This window comes from Staurois parvus, unplaced genomic scaffold, assembly GCF_062004578.1.
Source record: "Staurois parvus isolate SC_StPar_1 unplaced genomic scaffold, SC_StPar_1.0 ptg000299l, whole genome shotgun sequence".
NCBI lineage: Eukaryota > Metazoa > Chordata > Amphibia > Anura > Ranidae > Staurois > Staurois parvus.
In genome coordinates, this window is record NW_028318095.1 from 16772429 (window position 1) to 16791789 (window position 19361).

Here is a 19361-nt window from a genome sequence, read left to right on the forward strand (position 1 = left end):
TATTGCTCTCGCTCTGACGATACTTCACATGTGTGGTGCAATCGCCATTTACGTATTAATGGGGGACCGATACGTATGTTTGCCTTTGCATGCGAGCACGTTGAGACGGGGATGCTTTAAAATCTTTTTACATTTTATCATTTATTCTATTTAAATGTTTTAATTTTTCCACTGTCTCTTTAATTTTTTTCCCCCTGCTTTTATTGCTATTACAAGATCGGTTTGATCAGATGCTTTTACGAATCAGTAATGGCTTGTTTACATCCTGGCGAAACTGGAAGTGACAAGATACTCGTTGCTTCTCGATGGTCCTCGTTCATCTCTATAGTCAGTCAGTGGTACTGCTGGCTTCCGTTTCGGACTCCCCAATGGGACAGGAGAGCCTGGGAAGGTGACGGACCCCCCTCCCTCCACCTGTAGAAGCGATCCAGTGGCTAATTAGCCAATAGGGTTGCTCTTACATTAAAGCCTGCCACCGCCTGAAAGCAAAAATACTAAGATGTTGCTTGTAGATGCAGGCATCATCCCGGTATAACCACTTCAATCTTACTGGAACGTTGCAGAGGCTGAAGTGGTTAACCCCTTCCCACAGGAAGGTGTAAGTGGGCATTTCAGTCATATACCCAATGTGATTGGCTGTCACAACAGTCACATGATTGGAAAGCTTCCAATCGCTAGTATTCCTCAGGGGCTTTCTGGTCTCCACTGGCAAAAGCGCTGGGAGCGCACAGGATGTGCACTCTCAGCGCAGGAAGGTGTTTATATAAGGCTGCATATATGCAGCCTCTTAACATTAAAGCCCACCCACTAAGAGGCTGCATACATGCATACCTCTGGCGGGAAGAGTTTAGAGAGGATCATTTGTATATAAATTAAAAATCGGCAGCTACAAATAATGACTTTTAATAAACAGACACTTACCAGTCCAGGATCCAGAGCTGTCCTGACCCAGTCCAACTCTTCACTGGTCTTTGGGTCCTCCACGCCGCCATCTTCCTTTTGGGAAGCTGGCTGTGACTTCCTGAGGCTTCACACACTGCTCCCCATAGTGTATGTGTGAGTCGCACAGCACTTTCCTATTGGATCCACAGCCTTCTGGAACCTGTGATGTGTCCCAGGAGGTTGTGGGCAGGGGGTGGCCAAACTTCTACTTGGCTCGCCTATATTTAGCAGGTTCCAGGGGTGGTCAGGGTACATGGAGTTATTTCACATTTTCATTTTTTGTGAAAAGATGAACGTACCCTTTAAGAATTAAAGATGGTTGACAGGTTGGCTTTAAAGAACTCCTGTAGTTAACTTGTAAACAAGTGCTGTGATGTGGACCACAGAATATGTACAGTACTTCTTTTTCTAAGGTGATTATAGCCATTTTGTGGTAGTATTTCAGAACATTTCTGAAAGTGACAGCAACTTTCAGCACCTTGACTGATTTACTGTCACTAAATGCAAAATGTGTAAAACATAAAGGATATCTACAGCCAGATGTTTTTTTTTATCATTTTAGATGGTGTAGGGAAGTGTTAAAAGCCCTGTTCTTTTTTTTTGGCATCTGTGTTCCACTGGGGAGTTCTCTCTTCACAATAAACACAATAAATGGTTAGTGAGAAGAAATATCTTCAAAGTTAGGGTTCGTTTACACTGGCAGCAGCCCTTGCTGCCCCTCTGAAGAGTGATCTGTAGTAGAGGGTGGTTAACAGGTATCTGGGAGAAGATATGTTGCCTCTTCATTGCCTGTTTTAACCCTGAAAAGCCAGCACCACAGTGTTTATTGCATGCAGTTGCAGGGAGGATGAGGTGTGGCCCCATTCACGGTACTGCCTGTCAAACGTAATGGGGTAATTTTTGGTTAAATTATGGCTCAACCACCTATTTATTCCACCCTTCCCCCACTGATCATACATGTGAATGAGGCCTTAGGGAAATTCACCACAGTTGTCCCCATTGGAAGATTTTCCTCTATTCCTGTTCTTTATACTGTACAACTCAAAATTTGGGATGTTTCCTCTTTCAGGTCTGGGAGGATTAAGGGCTCAATCGTCTTCACTAGCTCAGGGGTCTCCAACCTTTCTAAACAAGGTGCCAGTTTACTGTCCTTCAGTGGGAGTAAAATAAATTCATGGTGCCTCATTGGCATTAGTAGAAGGAATAGTGCCCCATCATTGGTGTCAGTGGAAGGAATAGTGCCCCATCGTTGGTGTCAGTGGGAAGAATATTACCCCCACTGTTGGTGTCAGTGGAGGGAATGGTATTTAATTGTTGGTGTCAGTGGGAGGAATAGTACCTTGTATCTGTGGAAGAAACTGCGCCATAAGGCCAGAATTATGGCAAGTAAAGGGCTTCATTTGACCCACAGGCTGCAGTTTTGAGACCACTGCACAAGCTCCTTAGTTTAGAACAATATTCTGTTTTCTGATTTTCTTATATAATCTTTTTGTTCCCTTTACAGAAATTGAAATACTGAATCAATGGCTAATTTTAAGGGTCATGCACTTCCAGGAAGTTTCTTCCTCATCTTTGGCCTGTGGTGGTCTGTGAAATACCCCCTGAAATATGCCTGCCGAAAGCATAAAAAGATTTGCTGGTTTGGTTCCAAAGTTGGTTTCCAGCGTGTGGAGGTGATCGAAGGAGCAGTGAAAGCAATCTTTGCATTGATAGGTAAGTCACTGTCACGTCACTGTGCTTTGTTATTCCGTGAGGTGTTTGTGTCATCGTGACCGGACTTGAGCTTATAAATCTGAGTAGTTGTATTGTCATGTGATAGGGGCAGTGTGTATGTCATGTCAAAGGGAGAGGCACTGCCATTTTTCTTTACCTGTACTGGCTGTACACTGAGCTGTTACTGACGTCTCACCTTTGTACATTTTGTACTTTGTACTTGGCACTCGTAATGATATTGTGTATAGCAGATTGAAGACATTCCACCTTAAACCTATATTGTTTGGAGGCATTGGTTCACCCACTGCTTTCTACATTCATGAGGATAGCAGGAGCTCTCTGTTTAGTTCCAGGCTCTGTCTTTCTTGCCACACATTCTTACTTCTGCTGCAAAATTAGTTGCTTTATTTGTCCTCTTATGTTTCATAAAAGGAGAAAGTGGAGCCCCCTTACCAGTGGATAGGACAAATGGGAAGACCAGTAAATATGTGCCGATATCTCAATATCAGAGTCCTTGAGAAATCTATCAAGCCTCAATAAACTTAAACCAACCAAACACTGGCCCAAATGTGAAATCTCAGTTCTGAATTAATCACTTCAAGCGGAACTAAACCCTATTATCCTTTTCAGCCAGGGAAATTTCCATTTTAGCTGCACGTGATCAGTTATGACATCAGCCATTTGATGGTTTGGCAGTTTGGTTGAGAACACATGCAGATGTGACAGTTAGCATTTCTGGTATGCCTGGATTGTAACTGTGTTTTTGGAACTTAAATTGATGGGTTTAGTTTTGTCTTAACGAACCTCATATTTCCTCCCAGTTTTTTTTTCTATTCTCTTTTGCTTTTTTGCACGGTGTTCTTCAAAAAAACATGTCCATTGAATCCAGCATTGTCTTGCTGCAATCTATCGATTTGCTGCCACAGAAAGGGTGTTTCCATATTCCCTTCCAATGTCAATGGAAGCCAGCTGTCTCTTCTGCGTTTTTTGCAGTTGGCCTCCACTGATCCGCGACCAAGCCTGCCCTTCATCTACTATGTGCCCTGGTCTTTTGGCTTTCTGGGTGATGTGATGGGGGTATACCTGGATGCTGCAGGATCAAGGACATTCTCTTAGGTGAGGTGGGGCTAGCTAACTTAAAAATAAATAAATACATAAATATATACAGTTGTGTTCAAAATAATAGCAGTCAGACATCACTAACCTGATCAATCACTGTTTTTGGTAGAAATTATATTTCTACATGGCAAATAATTTACTAGCAGGTATAGTAGAGTAATAGAAATCCAACAGACCCAACAGTCATGACATGCATGCTGCTGATTCTGTGTAATTGAATCACTAATTGAAAGGGGCATGTTCAAAATAATAGTAGTGTAGAGTTCTATTAGTGAGGTCATTAATTCTTTGAAAAACAGGTGGCAATTATTGCCCTTATTTAAGGAAGGAAGGGAGCAAATGTTGTACATGCTGGTTACGGTGCATTTCTCTCTGAAATTCTGAGGAAAATGGGTTGTTCCAGACATTGTTTAGAAGAACAGCGTACCTTGATTAAAAAGTTGATTGGAGAGGGGAAAACCTATAAAGAAGTGCAGAAAATGATAGGCTGCTCAGCTAAAATGATCGCAAATGCTTTAAAATAGCAACCAAAACCTGAAAGACATGGAAGAAAGGGAAAAACTACTATTCGAACGGATAGAAGAATAGCCAAAATGGCAAGGACTCAGCCAACAATCAGCTCCAGGAAGATCAAAGAAGGTCTAAAGTTACCTGTGACCCTTGAAATGAGTGTTCCAACAAGACAAAGACCCCAAACACACCAGTAAACGTGCAACATCTTGGTTCCAAACCAACAAGGTTGACGTTATGGAGTGGCCAGCCCAATCCCCGGATCTTAATCCAATAGAAAACTTGTGGGGTGACATCAAAAATGCAGTTTCTGAGGCAAAACCAAGAAATAGAGAAGAACTGTGGAATGTAGTCCAATCATCCTGGGCTGGAATACCTGTTCACAGGTGCCAGAAGTTGGTTGACTCCATGCAACACAGATGTACAGCAGTTCTCAGAAACAGTGCTTATACAACTAAATATTAATTGATTCAAAGGAAAGCAAAATCTTCAAACATTTTTCAGTTTATATAGTGAATGTTTGAGTTTGTAAAGAAGAATACAAACACTGCTATTTTTTTGAACAGTCTAATATTCACTTTTCTTCAATTTTTTAGAGGAACAACACAAATTTGATATATTTTTCTTCATGTTTTGATTTGGAATAGAATGTATAGTGTACCCAATGCATTTGTGTGTATGGAAATAAAAGCTATTAGAAGAATTTTGAGCTTTATTCACTTTTTTCAACACACTGCTATTATTTTGAACACAACTGTATGTGCTTCCTGAAAGCACATTTTTATGACAGCCTATTGCACTTCAGTTCCCTCTTCCACCTGATATTTAAATCACTGCTGCCACCAATTACAGAAAATTCTGAGCATTCAAGATTGTAAAGCCAAGTATTCACATACGTGTCACGGCATCTGCAGTGTCCATATCACTCAGGTTAAGTCTGATGCCTTGTAGGTTCCTCTGAGCAGGGAACCTTTTCCATGTTGTATATGTGGACACTGTATTAGAAAATAAATATTTTACCCCCTGACTGTAAAGTGATAAGGCTCTTTTATCCCTTAGATTGTAAGCTCCAAGGAACAGGACCCTCCTAACCCTCTTGTATTGAACTGTATCGTTGCTGTATTGTCTCCCTTTATAATTATAAAGAGTATATAGACATGGGTATTAAATCTTTTATATGGGACCAAAGGTAGTAGAGTGATTTATGTTTGGTTGCAGTCAGCTGCTTGCACAGTTTAATAAATAAAGATAAATGTGTCTTTGTATAGGTATGAACCTACGGGGTCTTTTTATTAAAAAAAATGTCGGCTCCAACTATTGGCCACAATGCAGTAATATCCTAAAAAAATTGCAGTCAGGAATATGCCACATTATGGCCTCTAGAATAGAAAATAAACAAAATGGAGATTATTTGTGATGGATATGTGAATGCACATTGTAAGCTGTAACGATCAGGGTCCTCTGTTTCCTCTTGTACCAAATTGTATTATAACTGTAATGTCTGCCTTCATTTTGTAAAGCGCTGCGCAAACTGTTGGCGCTATATAAATCCTGTATAATAATAATAATTAGCCAGCAAATGTTTTGTAAACAAACACCCAAATGCTTGCTGTGGTTGTCCAAGATAGGAGAGTAGGTAGGTCCCCAGGGGGCTGCTGTGGCATTTGCATATATTAGCACAGCACAGGACTGGGAAAATGCCAGAAGCCAGGTATCTAGTGCTCCTTAAAAATGACAGCTGGCTCCTAATGTTTCTTTAGTTGTCTATGGTGCTGGCTCCTAAAAATAATCCTGTTAGCTCCAGGATTGGACAGACTGGCTCTTGAATTCCATATTAATTTGCCACCTATGTATTTACCGATAATTTAATTTCACAAGCATATGTTCCTTTTCTGACCGTTCTAACCAACCACAGATGAAATCCTAGATTGTTCTCTCCTGTCTTTGATTCTCTTGGGCAAGGGGGCAGTTGTCTAACATGTTATTGCGGCGCTTAGAGTCAAGTGGCGTAGGCACCTTTGCATCCTTGCATGGTTTGAATATTAATAATATATAAACCTATCCTTTAAATTTATTCAGAAAACTTTTATGTTCTTTATACCCTATTGGCTGAGATAGATAAATAGATATATATATGTATATTACCCACTGCTCATCTGTAAATGAAGACTGTTTGTTTTTTGTCCTCAGGGATTTTGGCTGAACAGTTTGTTCCGGATGGTCCGCATCTCAAGCTGTACAATCATGAAGAAAAGCAGTGGGACCACCTTATGAACTGGCAGCACGCCACCATGTATTTCTTCTATGGCATCTCTGGAGTGGTGGATATCATCACCCACACCACAAAAGCTGTTCCTGTTGCCATGGATAGAATGATGCTTGCCATTGCTGTATTTGTTGAAGGTATTTTATACTAGTCTTGTTCAGTTTGTGTAATATGACAGGGTATAACTGAATATACTATACAGGGTATAACTGAATATACTATACAGGGTATAGCTGAATATACTATACAGGGTATAACTGAATATACTACAGTTGCAAGAAAAAGTATGTGAACCACTTGGGATTACGTGGAGTTTTGCATGAATTGGGCATAAAATGTGCTCTGAACGTCATCTAAGTCACAATAATAGAAGAACACAGTCTGCTGAACATAATACTACACAAACATTAGATGTTGCCATGGTTTAATTGCACATAACGTGTAAACATTCACAGTGCAGGGAGGAAAAAGTATGTGAACCTTTGGACTTAATAACTGGTTGACCCTCCTTTGGCAGCAATAACCTCAACCAAACGTTTCCTGTAGTTGCAGATCAGACCTGCACAACGATCTGGAGTAATTTTGGACTACTTGGGATGTCTGGTGTGAATCGCTCTCTTAAGGTCATGCCACAGCATTTCAATCAGGTTGAGGTCAGGACTCTGACTGGGCCACTCCAGAAGACGTATTCTGTGCTGTTGCAGCCATTGTTTTGTTGAATTACTTGTATGCTTTGGGTCATTGTCCTGTTGCATCACCCATCCTCTGCGGAGCTTCAGTTGGCAGACAGATGGTCGTACGTTTTCCTGCAAAATGATGGTTTTGATGTTGGTGTGCTGTGCCTTTTTTGCTCCACACATAGTGTTGTGTGTTCTTCCCAAACAACTCAATCTTGGTTTCATCTGTCCACAGTATATTTTGCCAGTAGTGCTGTGGAACATCCAGGTGCTCTTTTGCAAACTTCTAACGTGCTGCAATACTCTTTTTGGATAGCAATGGCTTCCTCCGTGGTGTCCTCCCATGTACTTTTGTTTAATGTTTTCCTTATTGTAGATGTGTCAACAAAAATGTTAGCATGTGCCAGAGATTTCTGTAGGTCTTTAGCTGACACTCTGGGATTCTTCTTTACCTCATGCAGCATTCTGCGCTATGCTCTTGCAGTCATTTTTACAGGACGACCACGCCTAGGGAGAGTAGCAACAGGGCTAAACTTTCTCCATTTGTAGACAGTCTGTCTTACCGTGGAAACATGAACATCGAGGCTTTTGGAGATACTTTTGTAACCCTTTCCAGCTTCATGCAAGTCAACAATTCTTGATCGTAGGTCTTCAGAGAGCTCTTTTCTGTGAGGCATGGTTCACATCAGACAGTGCTTCTTGAAACCAGTAAACCCAAAACAGATGTGTGTTTTTTAAGGGCAGGACAGCTGTCAGCAACACATCCAATATCATCACACTGATTGGAGTCAAGGTTGGCTCACTCCTGGCTCCAATTAGCTCTGGGAGAAGTCGTTAAGCTAGGGAATCACATACTTTTACCTTCCTGCAATGTGAATGTTTACATGTTATGTGCAATTAAACCATGGCAACATCTAATGCTTGTGTAGTATTATGTTCAGCAGACTGTGTTCTTCTATTGTTGTGACTTAGATGACGTTCAGAGCACATTTTATGCCCAATTCATGCAAAACTCCACGTAATCCCAAGGGGTTCACATACTTTTTCTTGCAACTGTACCTAAATGATCTAATCTGGAAGGCCCTTGAGCTACAGAGTTGATAGTAGACCTAAAGGAGGTTGATCTATCAGATTGTAACGTGGTAAGCTTATGGGAGATTTAAGGAGTCCACAGATGACTTGAAAATTACCAAAAAAGGAAAATCGCTCATACAATTGTGCCATAATTTTTTTCATTTTTCTAAAAATAAAAATCCAGCATGTTGGATCAGGCACTTTCAACTGTGGCATGAAAATTGTGTGTCGCAGCTGCCACATTAATGATGCATAAAAAGAGCGATTCGACAACCTACACAAATTTTCGTTCATTCGGCTGATCTATGGGTGGCTTTACCCTCCCTTCTGTCCCAGTAACATTTGTCGATCAATAAATCTAGACCCATAGGAGGTGAAAGTAATGTGTACACTTTGTCCATAAACAGTAAGCATCCTTACTGGCCACGAACCTGCCATGTAAAAAATAATAGTGAAGCGAGAGAGGCACAACCAATGTTGAGTGTTAGAGGGGAACTAAAAGTTCCGCTGTCATAAACTCTGAGCCAGCAGGGTCTTTATTGTACAAGAGGCTTCCAGGATTACTGACTCCTGCACATGGCCAATGAAGATGGCTGAAGACTGGCACCCAGAAGAGGATGCTGGTGACGGATGGGGACCATTGAAAGAAAGGTACGGTTTTGGCTCTGTTTTAAAGTGGTTCTTCAGTCCCTGTGTGAAAATTGAAAGTCAGCAGCTACGAAAACTGTAGCTGCTGACTTTTAACAACCAGCCACATGCCTGTCCAGTCGGTCAGCAGCGCCGGCATCTTAACTGTGGAAAGTCGGCTGTGACTGCTTGAGGCTTCACAGCCAGCTACCCACTGCATACGGTATATGTGAGTCGCGCTTGAGAGTGGTCCCACAGTGTTTGGGACCTGTGACCTGTCCCAAGAGGCTGTGGAGGGGGGAGGTGAACGTCCCCTTGATCACCTAGACCAGGGGTTTACATGTCCAATTCACAACACCGAGTTTTGGCACTATGGCATGTGCACTATGGCATGCTTTATTCAGCATGGTGCGCAAACTACCACATCAGTAGAACTTAATTAGATACAGTTTGCATTAAAAAAAAGTAAACAGTGTGATGTGCCAGGATTGGCTCGTTATTATTATTATTATTATACAGGATTTATATAGAACCATCAGTTTGTGAGGCGCTTTGCAGCACTGCTGTCATCCAACCACACTCCAGCAGCTGCATTCTAGAGTAGCTGCTGTAAATGGGCCTTTAAAGTAAATTCACAACTAAAAATGTAATACATTGCAGCTTATCAGTCCTTAGATATGGTGGCTGCACCCGTTTCCATTTTTAAGCATTTTCCCTCTTGTTTCCCTGGGGATCCTGCAAGTAACATTTTCTGTGCTAGGGTGGCAATGTGCACCTGCTGCACTGGATCTATGGAGGAGCAGTGTTGTCACCCAAGGCTGCTCTCCTGATTTACATTATAAACCCCTCCTCTCAAATGCTAATTATTACTCGTGAGCTAATATGGTGAATTTCTATAAATAGGTGAAATACAAAAAAGTATATATAAATAAAAAAATTAATAAATGTGTCTTGAATCAAAAATAATAAAAATTAAATCACCTTATTATAAATGCACAAATAGGTTCGCAAACACATCACACCAATTCTTAAATAGTGTCAGAATCTATATAAAAACAAATAACTGTGCTGCGCTCCTATATTGATGTAAATAAACTATAAAACAGTGCAAGTCCTTACAATATATTATCCAAACAGTACACAAAATTACTTGAATGATCCCTTTAGGATATAGAGAAATATTAGTGTAATAACATTATTATGTGTCCAATATCAATAATAAAGTGAAATCCTCCTTTTCTGAGAGATAGGTACAAATAGGTGAATTCACTACAACATATAGATGATTGCGGTATATATGAAGCTCAATTATGCGCTCACCTCCATTTTTAGCCCAAAAATACAGGCTAAACAAGCTGTTTATCCTAAAAGCATAAAATGTGCACTGATGTTCACCACCTTCTTTGAATGTGTTCACAGCGTGATTTCCTGAATATCCACCTGGTGTCTCACCTCTCATTACTATCCTATGCAGATCTGTGGATGTATGGATGGATGGATATTTCCTCCTTCCCACCTCCAAGGGGAATAATCCTCCTAGATCCACTTCAGAAGTCTCCACACATATAATGCCAAAAAAAGAACAAAAGATAGTGCTTTACCCTTATAAAACACTTTATTGCATAGCCATTGTATTGCACTCACATTTTAATAATTAAAACAAGCCTTAATGCATATCTCCTTGTGTGCACCGCACACTAGCTGTACTCGCCGTATAGAAGCCGACTGGGCGTGGTGACGTCAGAGCCCCTCCCCTACGCGTTACTCCACCGGTCATGTGGCTTCATCAATTCCCCCTGATGAAGCCACGTGACCGGTAGAGTAACTGAAGTGGATCTAGGAGGATTATTCTGTGATTAAGGTATAACTGTAGGTAAAACTTCCTTTTTTTTTTAGTTTTGGATAACTGGGAGAGGGATTAGAACCCCTGTCAGTTTTCATTGCTGCCTGTGCCCCCATTAGTGAGATTCATCCTCTCTATTTGTCCTAATTACCATTATCATTGAAAATGAAAGTAAAAAAAAATCCTACGTATTGGGTTTTCCCTAGAACAGTAATAGAGGGGAAATCTTCCAATGGGGACACTAGTTCTGCTGCCTGGGAAGGGGGTAGGGAGGGGGCATTCCCAAGAGATTCCCTTTATTCTCAGGGATTTCCTCTCACTCTCCGTTTCCGCTATGAAAGTGAAGGTAAATCTCCCCGATGGAAAAAAGATGGCCAGAAATAAACCTTACAGGGTTATAACCCTCTCTAAGGCTGGCCATACACTATACAATTTTCTTTAGAAAATGCCTTTAGATTTACCAAAAACCATATAATATGAGGTCAAACCTAAACAACACTTTCAATTGTATTCAATTAGGCAGGCCCTTGCACTACACAGTTAAAGGTAAATCTAAAGAAAATTCGGCAGAAATTGGACAGAAAATTGTATAGTGTATGGCCAGCCTTACTCTACTCTTAAATAAAAAAAAAAATGTTTTGCCTATAGTTCTACTTTAAATTGTCACTGGTTGAGTCTTTTATAAATATAGGATTATCTCCTAGTGATTGCAGCATGTATATATTTATTAAACAGCTGCAGTGGTAAGATGCATTCTAATCAGAGACCTTTTCTCTGCAATTTAGGATTCCTGTTCTATTACCATGTCCATGGCAGGCAGGAGCTGGACCTTCACATTCATCTGCTCCTCTTGTTTGCGGTTTTTGGTGGAGCACTGTGTATATTTCTAGAGGTCTTCTTTCGTGGAAATATCATCCTGGAGCTCTTCCGATGCAGTCTGTGTATATTACAAGGCAGTTGGTTCTGGCAGGTAAGTGCGGGCAGGCATGGGTACACCTTGTGGCCTTAAGCAGCTATTTACTGTCATATGATGGATGAGGACTTAATAAAGCTTAACTGGTTAGACAATTATCCCCGTTATGAGGCTAATTGTAATAGCAAAATGGCTTACAGCTTAACCTGGTACCTTTCATTTATAACATTGTCTGATCATCTGTATGATATAGCTGAACTCACGGCAGAGAAGTGGGGCCAGAGCTTTTTAAAGTTGGGATCCACCCAGATTCCTGACCGGCAGCTGACTCAGCCTCCCAATGCACCGCTGACAGCCTGAGCCAGCCACTCCCACGCCTTCCACAGCTCAGCACTCCAGTGAGCTCTGGAGGGTCGGAGCAGAGAGCTGGTGACTGACAGTCACCACTCTTTGCTCACTGAAGACTGAGAATTGAGCAATCAGTGGTCTTCGATCGCTCAGTTCTTGGTCTTAGAGCCAATGGGGGACAGATGCAGCATTGGACCGATGCTGTATCCACCTAGGTAAGTATGTTTATTTTTTTGAAATCCCAAACTTCTCTTTTAAGGCAATCCTGTACTTGTTAATACATCATTACATGTATTTTTTTTAAATTCAAGCGGTGTAATTGCCTTACGTTGACTTGGTAAAGTCCTTTGAAACCCACTGTACAGCAGAGCTCAGAATAAGAGGAAGAAGCAGCATAAAGAGCCAATGAGTTGTGCTCAGTATAGTGGACATACTAATAGGAGGAGAGAACACAGAGATGAGCGTATTGGTCTGCATTTCCTCCGTTCACTGTCCAGTCTTCTGTACTGTACTTCTAGGCCAGCAATGGGCAAACTACGGCCTGCGGGCTGTATACGGCCCGGCGGACCTTTTAATCCGGCCCGCGGAGCTAGGCTCCCGCTAGGCTCCTCTCACAGTCCGCCCTGAAGACCGGCGTAGCATGAAAATCTGTCTCATAGGAGGATCTGTCCCCCTCGACGTATCTGCGCATGTGCCGGAGATCGCCGATCGGCTGCTAATGCCTGAAACTGGCACATGCGCAGATACGTCGAGGGGGACAGATCCTCATAGGAGACAGATTTTCATGCTACACCGGAACGGCGTGGGAACACGGCGAGAGGAACGCGCGGAGCAAAGGTAAGTGAATTGACACAGGGGGGACTTGGGGACTTAATATGGGGGATGAATTACTATAGGGGGGATGAATTACTATAGGGGGGATGAATTACTATGGGGGATGAATTACTATATGGGGGATGAATTACTATGGGGGATGAATTACTATGGAGGATGAATTACTATATGGAGGATGAATTACTATATGGGGTATGAATTACTATGGGGGATGAATTACTATGGGGGATGAATTACTATATGGGGGATTAATTACTATGCTTACTATGGGGGAATATTACTATACTTACAATGGATGACACATACACATCATTCATCTACTCTTGGTCCGGCCCCCGGGTCCAATATATGAACCCATTGCGGCCCTCAAGTCAAAAAGTTTGCCCACCCCTGTTCTAGGCTGTACTGTGTGGTAGGGCTGCAAAAAAATTTTGCACTGGATGGACAGAAATTTAAATCATTTGTCAGGTAAAACCGCTCCCTTTTTATATGTTTATTTTTCTCTGTTACTTTCCTGGATATCAGCTTTAGAGTAAGCCTGTGTCACCTGCTACAAATATAATTTAAAGTAAGATTAGAACAGAAGGCACCATGAGATACCACAACACTGAAAAGTGTGGAGGCTTCCATTGCTGACTTCTCCCTCTGAAAATGCCATTTCCCTGGCTCTCATGCAGATTCACTGGCTTTAGCACTTTTTAGATCACAGGCTCCGAAAGTACTGAACCAGAGATGGCCAGAAAACCAGCAATTTGAGAAGAAGGTCAGCAATGGCAACCTCAGTATCTATTTCAATATCAATTTCCTTTAAAGCGTAACTAAACTCTCTTCCCCCTTGCCCGGCACCTTGGTGTGCTGCCCATGTGCGAGTACATTCTAAAGAAGACAGGTAGGTAAGTTTGTTTTAGTGTCAATAAAAGAGAAAAATTCCCAGCTCAACTTACCGACCAGCCTGCAACAAACCAAATTTTCCTGTTTATCAGTTTGCCTTAAAACCAGGGGTTTAGTTCGCACACATTTGCAAATACATGTGTAAGCTGCAGAGCCTCTTCACGGCACCCCAATATTCGGCACTTACGGAGGGGTGGGCTCCCTCGGGCTCACTTGTCCTCAGTCTATCCATTTATACATGTGCTTCTACTATGAAGGCTCTCAAAATGTATAGAGTTAGGAACTGCAGAATATTGATGTGCCATGAAGAGGCTCTGCAGCTTATACATGTACCGTGTTTCCCCGAAAGTAAGACCTAGCGGTACTTTTTGACGCACCGCTAATATAAGCCCTCCACCGAAAATAAGGCCTACCTCCACCAGGGGCGGACTGACCATTCGGGCACTGCCCGAGGACTCGGGGTCACTGCAGGTCCCCATGAGAGGCTCAGTCCGTCCCTGTATGTGCCGCTTCTGAAATAAGCAGGCATTGAGGGGACGGACAGTGAGGCAGGCACTTCGGACACCTCTCCTCCTCGGAGTTTCAGCAGAGGGGCGGGTCCACATCTCTGCCATGGGTGCTGAAGACGGAGTGCTGGAGGGGCGGGCAGAGTATGTAGCAGGTCAGAGTAATCCCCCAACCCTGGTGACAGCACTGCAGCTTCATGTAGTAGGTAGGGGGGAAAGCGAGTTGGGTGGGGGGGAGAAAGAGGGCGGGGGGGGGAGAAAGAGGGCAGAGAGAGAGAGAGAGAGGGGGGGGGGGGGACTTGCTATAAAACCTTTTTGTGGAGCTGGTGGAGAGATCAGTTAGGTTGCAAGCCGACGATCCCTGCAGAATGGAACGGATCTGCAGATTGGGGAGGATAATGGATCGGACTCCGAACCATTATGCTCAATCCACAAATCTGATCCATCGTGCGGGGATCGTTGGAGGGGGTGTCACCAATTGAATGAAAATAAATAAAAGTCAATAAAAATAAGACCTACCCGAAAATAAGCCCTAGTGCATTTTTTTTACCTAACATTAATATAAGACACTGTCCTATTTTCGGGGAAACACGGTATTTGCAAATGTGTGCTACCTAAACCCCTGTTTTTAACGCAGCCTGTTAGACAGGACAGTTCGGTTGGTTGCAGGCTGGTCAGGAAGTTGACCTGGGATTTTTTTCGTTTTTATTGTTTGACGTGCGTCACCCTTCCATGTTCTCCTTGCTGTGAAGGCCAGTTTGGGGCAGTGGCCATTTGTTTGTGTTGTTGATATATTGATGAAGGGGACGCACTGGACACCTTGGCTGCCATTGTGCAATATGCTGGGTGTCTAGTGTGCCTTTAAGGGGTGGGCTCCCTCGGGCTCACCTGCCCTCAGTCTATCCATAATGATACATGTTCTTGTACTATGGAGGCTCTCAAAATTTATAGAGTTAGGAACTGCAGAATATCGGGGTGCTGTGAAGAGGCTCTACAACTTAAGCATGTATTTGCAGATGTGTGCAAACGAAACCCCTGCTAGACAGTGCAATACGGTTGGTTGCAGGCTGGTCGGTAAATTGAGCTGGGAATTTTTCTCTTTTATTGTTTGTCATGTGTCACCCTTCCAAGTGCTCCTTGCTGTGAAGGCCAGTTATAGATTGGGGCAGTGGCCATTTGTTTGTTTGTTTTAGTGCAGAATAGACTTAGACTGTCTATTCTGCAATAAAGAGCCTGCCTGCTCTCATTTTATTTTGCTTTCGTAGTTCTGCTTATGTCTTCAAAGTGGGTTGTGTGCTTTAGTATGTATAGTTTAATTGTTCCAAAAAAATATAGCTGCTTTCTCAGCAGTTACATTTTCCTTACATATAAATATGAAGCTGTAGATGGCCATCACATTTCATTTCATGCAGTTTCCGGCATATCCAACATTTCTGATGTTTGATGAATTGTTACTGCAGATCTGTAAAGCCTGGTGTTCTCATTGGTTGGAGCACTGCTGCCCTCATGTGGTCATTACAATATTTGCAGTCTAGTAAAATCATCTGCCTCGGCACAAGCAGCACACACTTCTAGAAAGAATGCTGCAGTATCTGTGCTAACAGTTCTTCCATGTTCTTCAAAGCCTTGTTCTCTAGAGAATCATGCAGCTGCGAGGACCAGGTGCTGTCTAGGTTCTTTAGGGAATAGAGATGCAGGAGAATTTATTCCCACTTGATATTGCTGTTTTATTTTCTGTTTTAATTGTGTAACTGTTACTGGCTGTAGTAAATAGAGATTGTATAGGCTGGATGCCGGCCATGGAATGTTTTATTTGGACAGAGATAAGACTATTCAAACGCTTTCTCTCTCGCTCTCTATGTAAATGTGCAAGTTATACCACTTTTAAACTTTCCTATAATTGCAGTAAGCAGAATTACAATTGTAGCCTTAGTTAATAAAGTTAAGGTACTTTTCATTGCTTGTATTTTTTTTAAATGTTTTAATATGTGCAGGAAATAGTGGAACTCTGGGGACAAAAACGTGCATTTAAATATATTCTTTAATAGCCATAAAGCATAAAAAACCACTTTATGAGCACTAAATGCCTTAGGCATAGATGAATAGAAATTTGGCCGGTTCAGCAATAACCTGCTGAATTTAGATCCATCTATGTGCAGGCTGTCAGAATACAAAAGCTCAGCGGGAGGCATTCAGTGGGGAATCAAGCAATTTTTTTTCCTGCAGGAAGAAAATTGCTTAATGTATGGCCTGCTTTAGCATACCCAGATATTACCTTTTAACTAGTGTTTTTTTTAATAGAAAATTACTTAGAACCTCCAAAAAAATAAATAAAATATATATATATATAATTATTATTACAGGTACTTGTATAGCGCCGTCAATTTACGCAGCGCTTTACATATATATTGTACTTTCCCGTCAGTCCCTAACCCCATGGCATACAATCTAAGGTCCCTAACTTGCATTCATACATACACATACTGGGGCCAATTTAGACAGGAGCCAATTAACCTACCAGCATGTCTTTGGATATATTTTTCGAGGCCCTAGAGAATAAAATGGTGGGTGTTGCAATTTTTTATGTCACGCAGTATTTGTGCAGTGATTTTTTAAACACAATCTTTTGGGGAAAAAAATACACTTTAATGAATGTTATTGCATGTAAACATTATATAATACCTAATTATTTGTTAAAATATAAAAGATGATGTTACATCAAGTAATTAGATACCTAACATGTCATGCTTTAAAATTGCATACGCCTGTGCAACAGCCCCAAACTACAGTACCTAAAAAAAATATCCATAGGCAACGCTTTAAAAGCCTTTACAGGTTACCAGTGTAGAGTTACACAGGAGGCCTGGAGCTAAACTTATTGCTCTCGCTCTGACGCTCTTGACGATACCTCACAAGTGTGGTGCAATCACAGTTTACATATGCATGCGGGACTTACATTTGCGGTTGTGCATAAACACGGGGAAGGGGGCGCTTTCAATTTAAAAAAAAAAAATTTTTGCTATTTATTTTATTTGAAACTTTTATTTTTATACTGGCACTTTATTTCATTGTTATTGCTTTCACGTGGGATAAACAACACCCCTCGTGAAATCATGGGCTGTGACAGGTCCTCTTTATGGAGAGATCTGGGGTCTATTGATGAATCATTTGATCCATTTTTAACAGAGGTCAACAATGTTGTAGATTTTCTTTGAGATGGCTTGGAGAAAGGTCTCAGTCTGAAATCTCTGAAGGTCCATGTTTCCACCGTATAATAATAATATGATCTCTTGATTACCAAGCAAGTCAAATATAGGCCAAAATTCGTCCAAAGTGATACGAGCTCAGCCCCTTTTAATATCTCCATCCAGCTTTGTTACAGTCTTCAGAAATCCCCTTCATAAGCCCTGAGAGAAAGATCTTGCCATAAAGGTGGGAGGAGAGCCAGCACTGAAAATAAATGAGAGAGAGATCTGTTCCTAGGCAGCCACAGATGACATTCTCACACTGAGACCAGATGTAAATGAACCTACCAGCATGTCTGTGGCAAACTCCATGCAGGTAGTGTCCTAACTGGGATTTGAATACAGGCAGGGCTGGCCATAGATTAAATTAATCTTAGCCAGTTCAGAAGGGACTGGCCAAGATTCGATCCATCTGTGGACAGACTGATTGTACCCAAGTCGATACATTGATTGGATTGGGGACTACCAGCATGTTGGAATTTTTTCGCATGTGCCTATTGCCAGCAGCTATAGCCGCTAGCAATATTCAGTGTGTCCTCCCAAGAGGGACGTGCCCCCCTGCTGGGAAAACGCAATAGCTCCACAGGAGGATTCCCCCATCAACACCATCCCGTGTTAATGGGGAAATAAAAAGATTTTGTGAAACCTGTGGTTGCAGGAAAGAAAATTGCATAATCCATGGCATGCCTTTAACACTGTGCTTCACTTCGTTCATGGCCAGGCCACCTCAGTAGGCAGAAAAGCCAGGTCTCCCTATTGTGGTAGCATTGACGATCTCTTTTTTAATGGGCTCAATGTGATCCACTTATTCCTTCCCCCCCTAACCTTCCTATTACCCAAAAAGTGTGGTTTGCTGCTTTATGGGCCAATAGGGCGAGCTGGCTATGAGAGATCTGCCCATTGTTTTTGTTAAGAGTGATCCAGATTATAGGGTAACTAGTTTGTTTGAAAGAAAATGTGTATTTTATGTTACTAATCAGCATTGCTTTTATGTATTCCAGATTGGATTTGTGTTGTACCCTCCTGGTGGTGGCCCTGAGTGGAATCAGAATGATCACAATAATATAATGTTCATTACAATGTGCTACTGCTGGCATTACGCCTTTGCTCTTCTGATTGTGGGAGTAAATTATGGAGTAGTTATTTGGTAAGCAGTATTCTTTAACATTGATTTAAGGGGAGACGGTTTGGGGTATTAATCGGCTGTAGTCTATGAAAACTTCTTTGAATGTAATGGATAATAAAACTTCTTATAATAGCTCGGTTACTCTGTAGGTAGTACTTTGTAAGGAAGAAGTCCTATTTACAACACCAATTATTATACTGTTTTGCCTTGCAGTATGCCATTTGTCAGAAGGGCATAAGTATACTTAAAATAAGTTAGTTGCAGTAGAACTCCTCACAATATATTGATTCAACATAAGCTCTCGAACTTTCTCATTTGTTCCAGAGCTAATTAAAGGCCTTAACTATGATCAATAAAGGCATACACATTCTGTAGTGCAATTAGTAAACCTATCTTTTACAAATCTATATTAGTTTCAGTGTATGTGTTGGTTTAGTGAACATGGTGCAGCCTGTCTATGTGCGTCCTCATTTCACCCAGCTCCTTAGGGCAGGTGTATAACTTAAAGGATCAGTTCGCCTTGTGTGGTGTATATTAGGTTATAATGGAGGATACAGAAGGTGGAAGAGTCTGGTGTCTATTAGGGTATAATGAAAGCTACAGAAGATGGAAGAGTATATATGGAGTATAATGGAGAATAGAAAAGTTAGTAGAGTTTGGTGTCTTTTGGGATATAATGAAGGATACAGAAGGCGGAAAAGTGTGGAGTTTATTAAGATATAATGGA

At 41.6% G+C, this 19361-nt stretch overlaps 1 protein-coding gene across 1 annotated transcript in view; it reads left to right on the forward strand.

The window, feature by feature from the left end:
• The window catches only part of TMEM45A (transmembrane protein 45A), a 78825-nt gene that overhangs the window by 50408 nt on the left and 9056 nt on the right, over positions 1 to 19361 (forward strand). The window contains exons 2-5 of the mRNA XM_089682968.1: positions 2447 to 2655; positions 6475 to 6687; positions 11557 to 11741; positions 18510 to 18655. Of these exons, the coding sequence (XP_089539094.1) occupies positions 2466 to 2655; positions 6475 to 6687; positions 11557 to 11741; positions 18510 to 18655 (734 nt within the window). The 5' untranslated portion in view covers positions 2447 to 2465. The remainder of the gene's footprint in view (positions 1 to 2446; positions 2656 to 6474; positions 6688 to 11556; positions 11742 to 18509; positions 18656 to 19361) is intronic.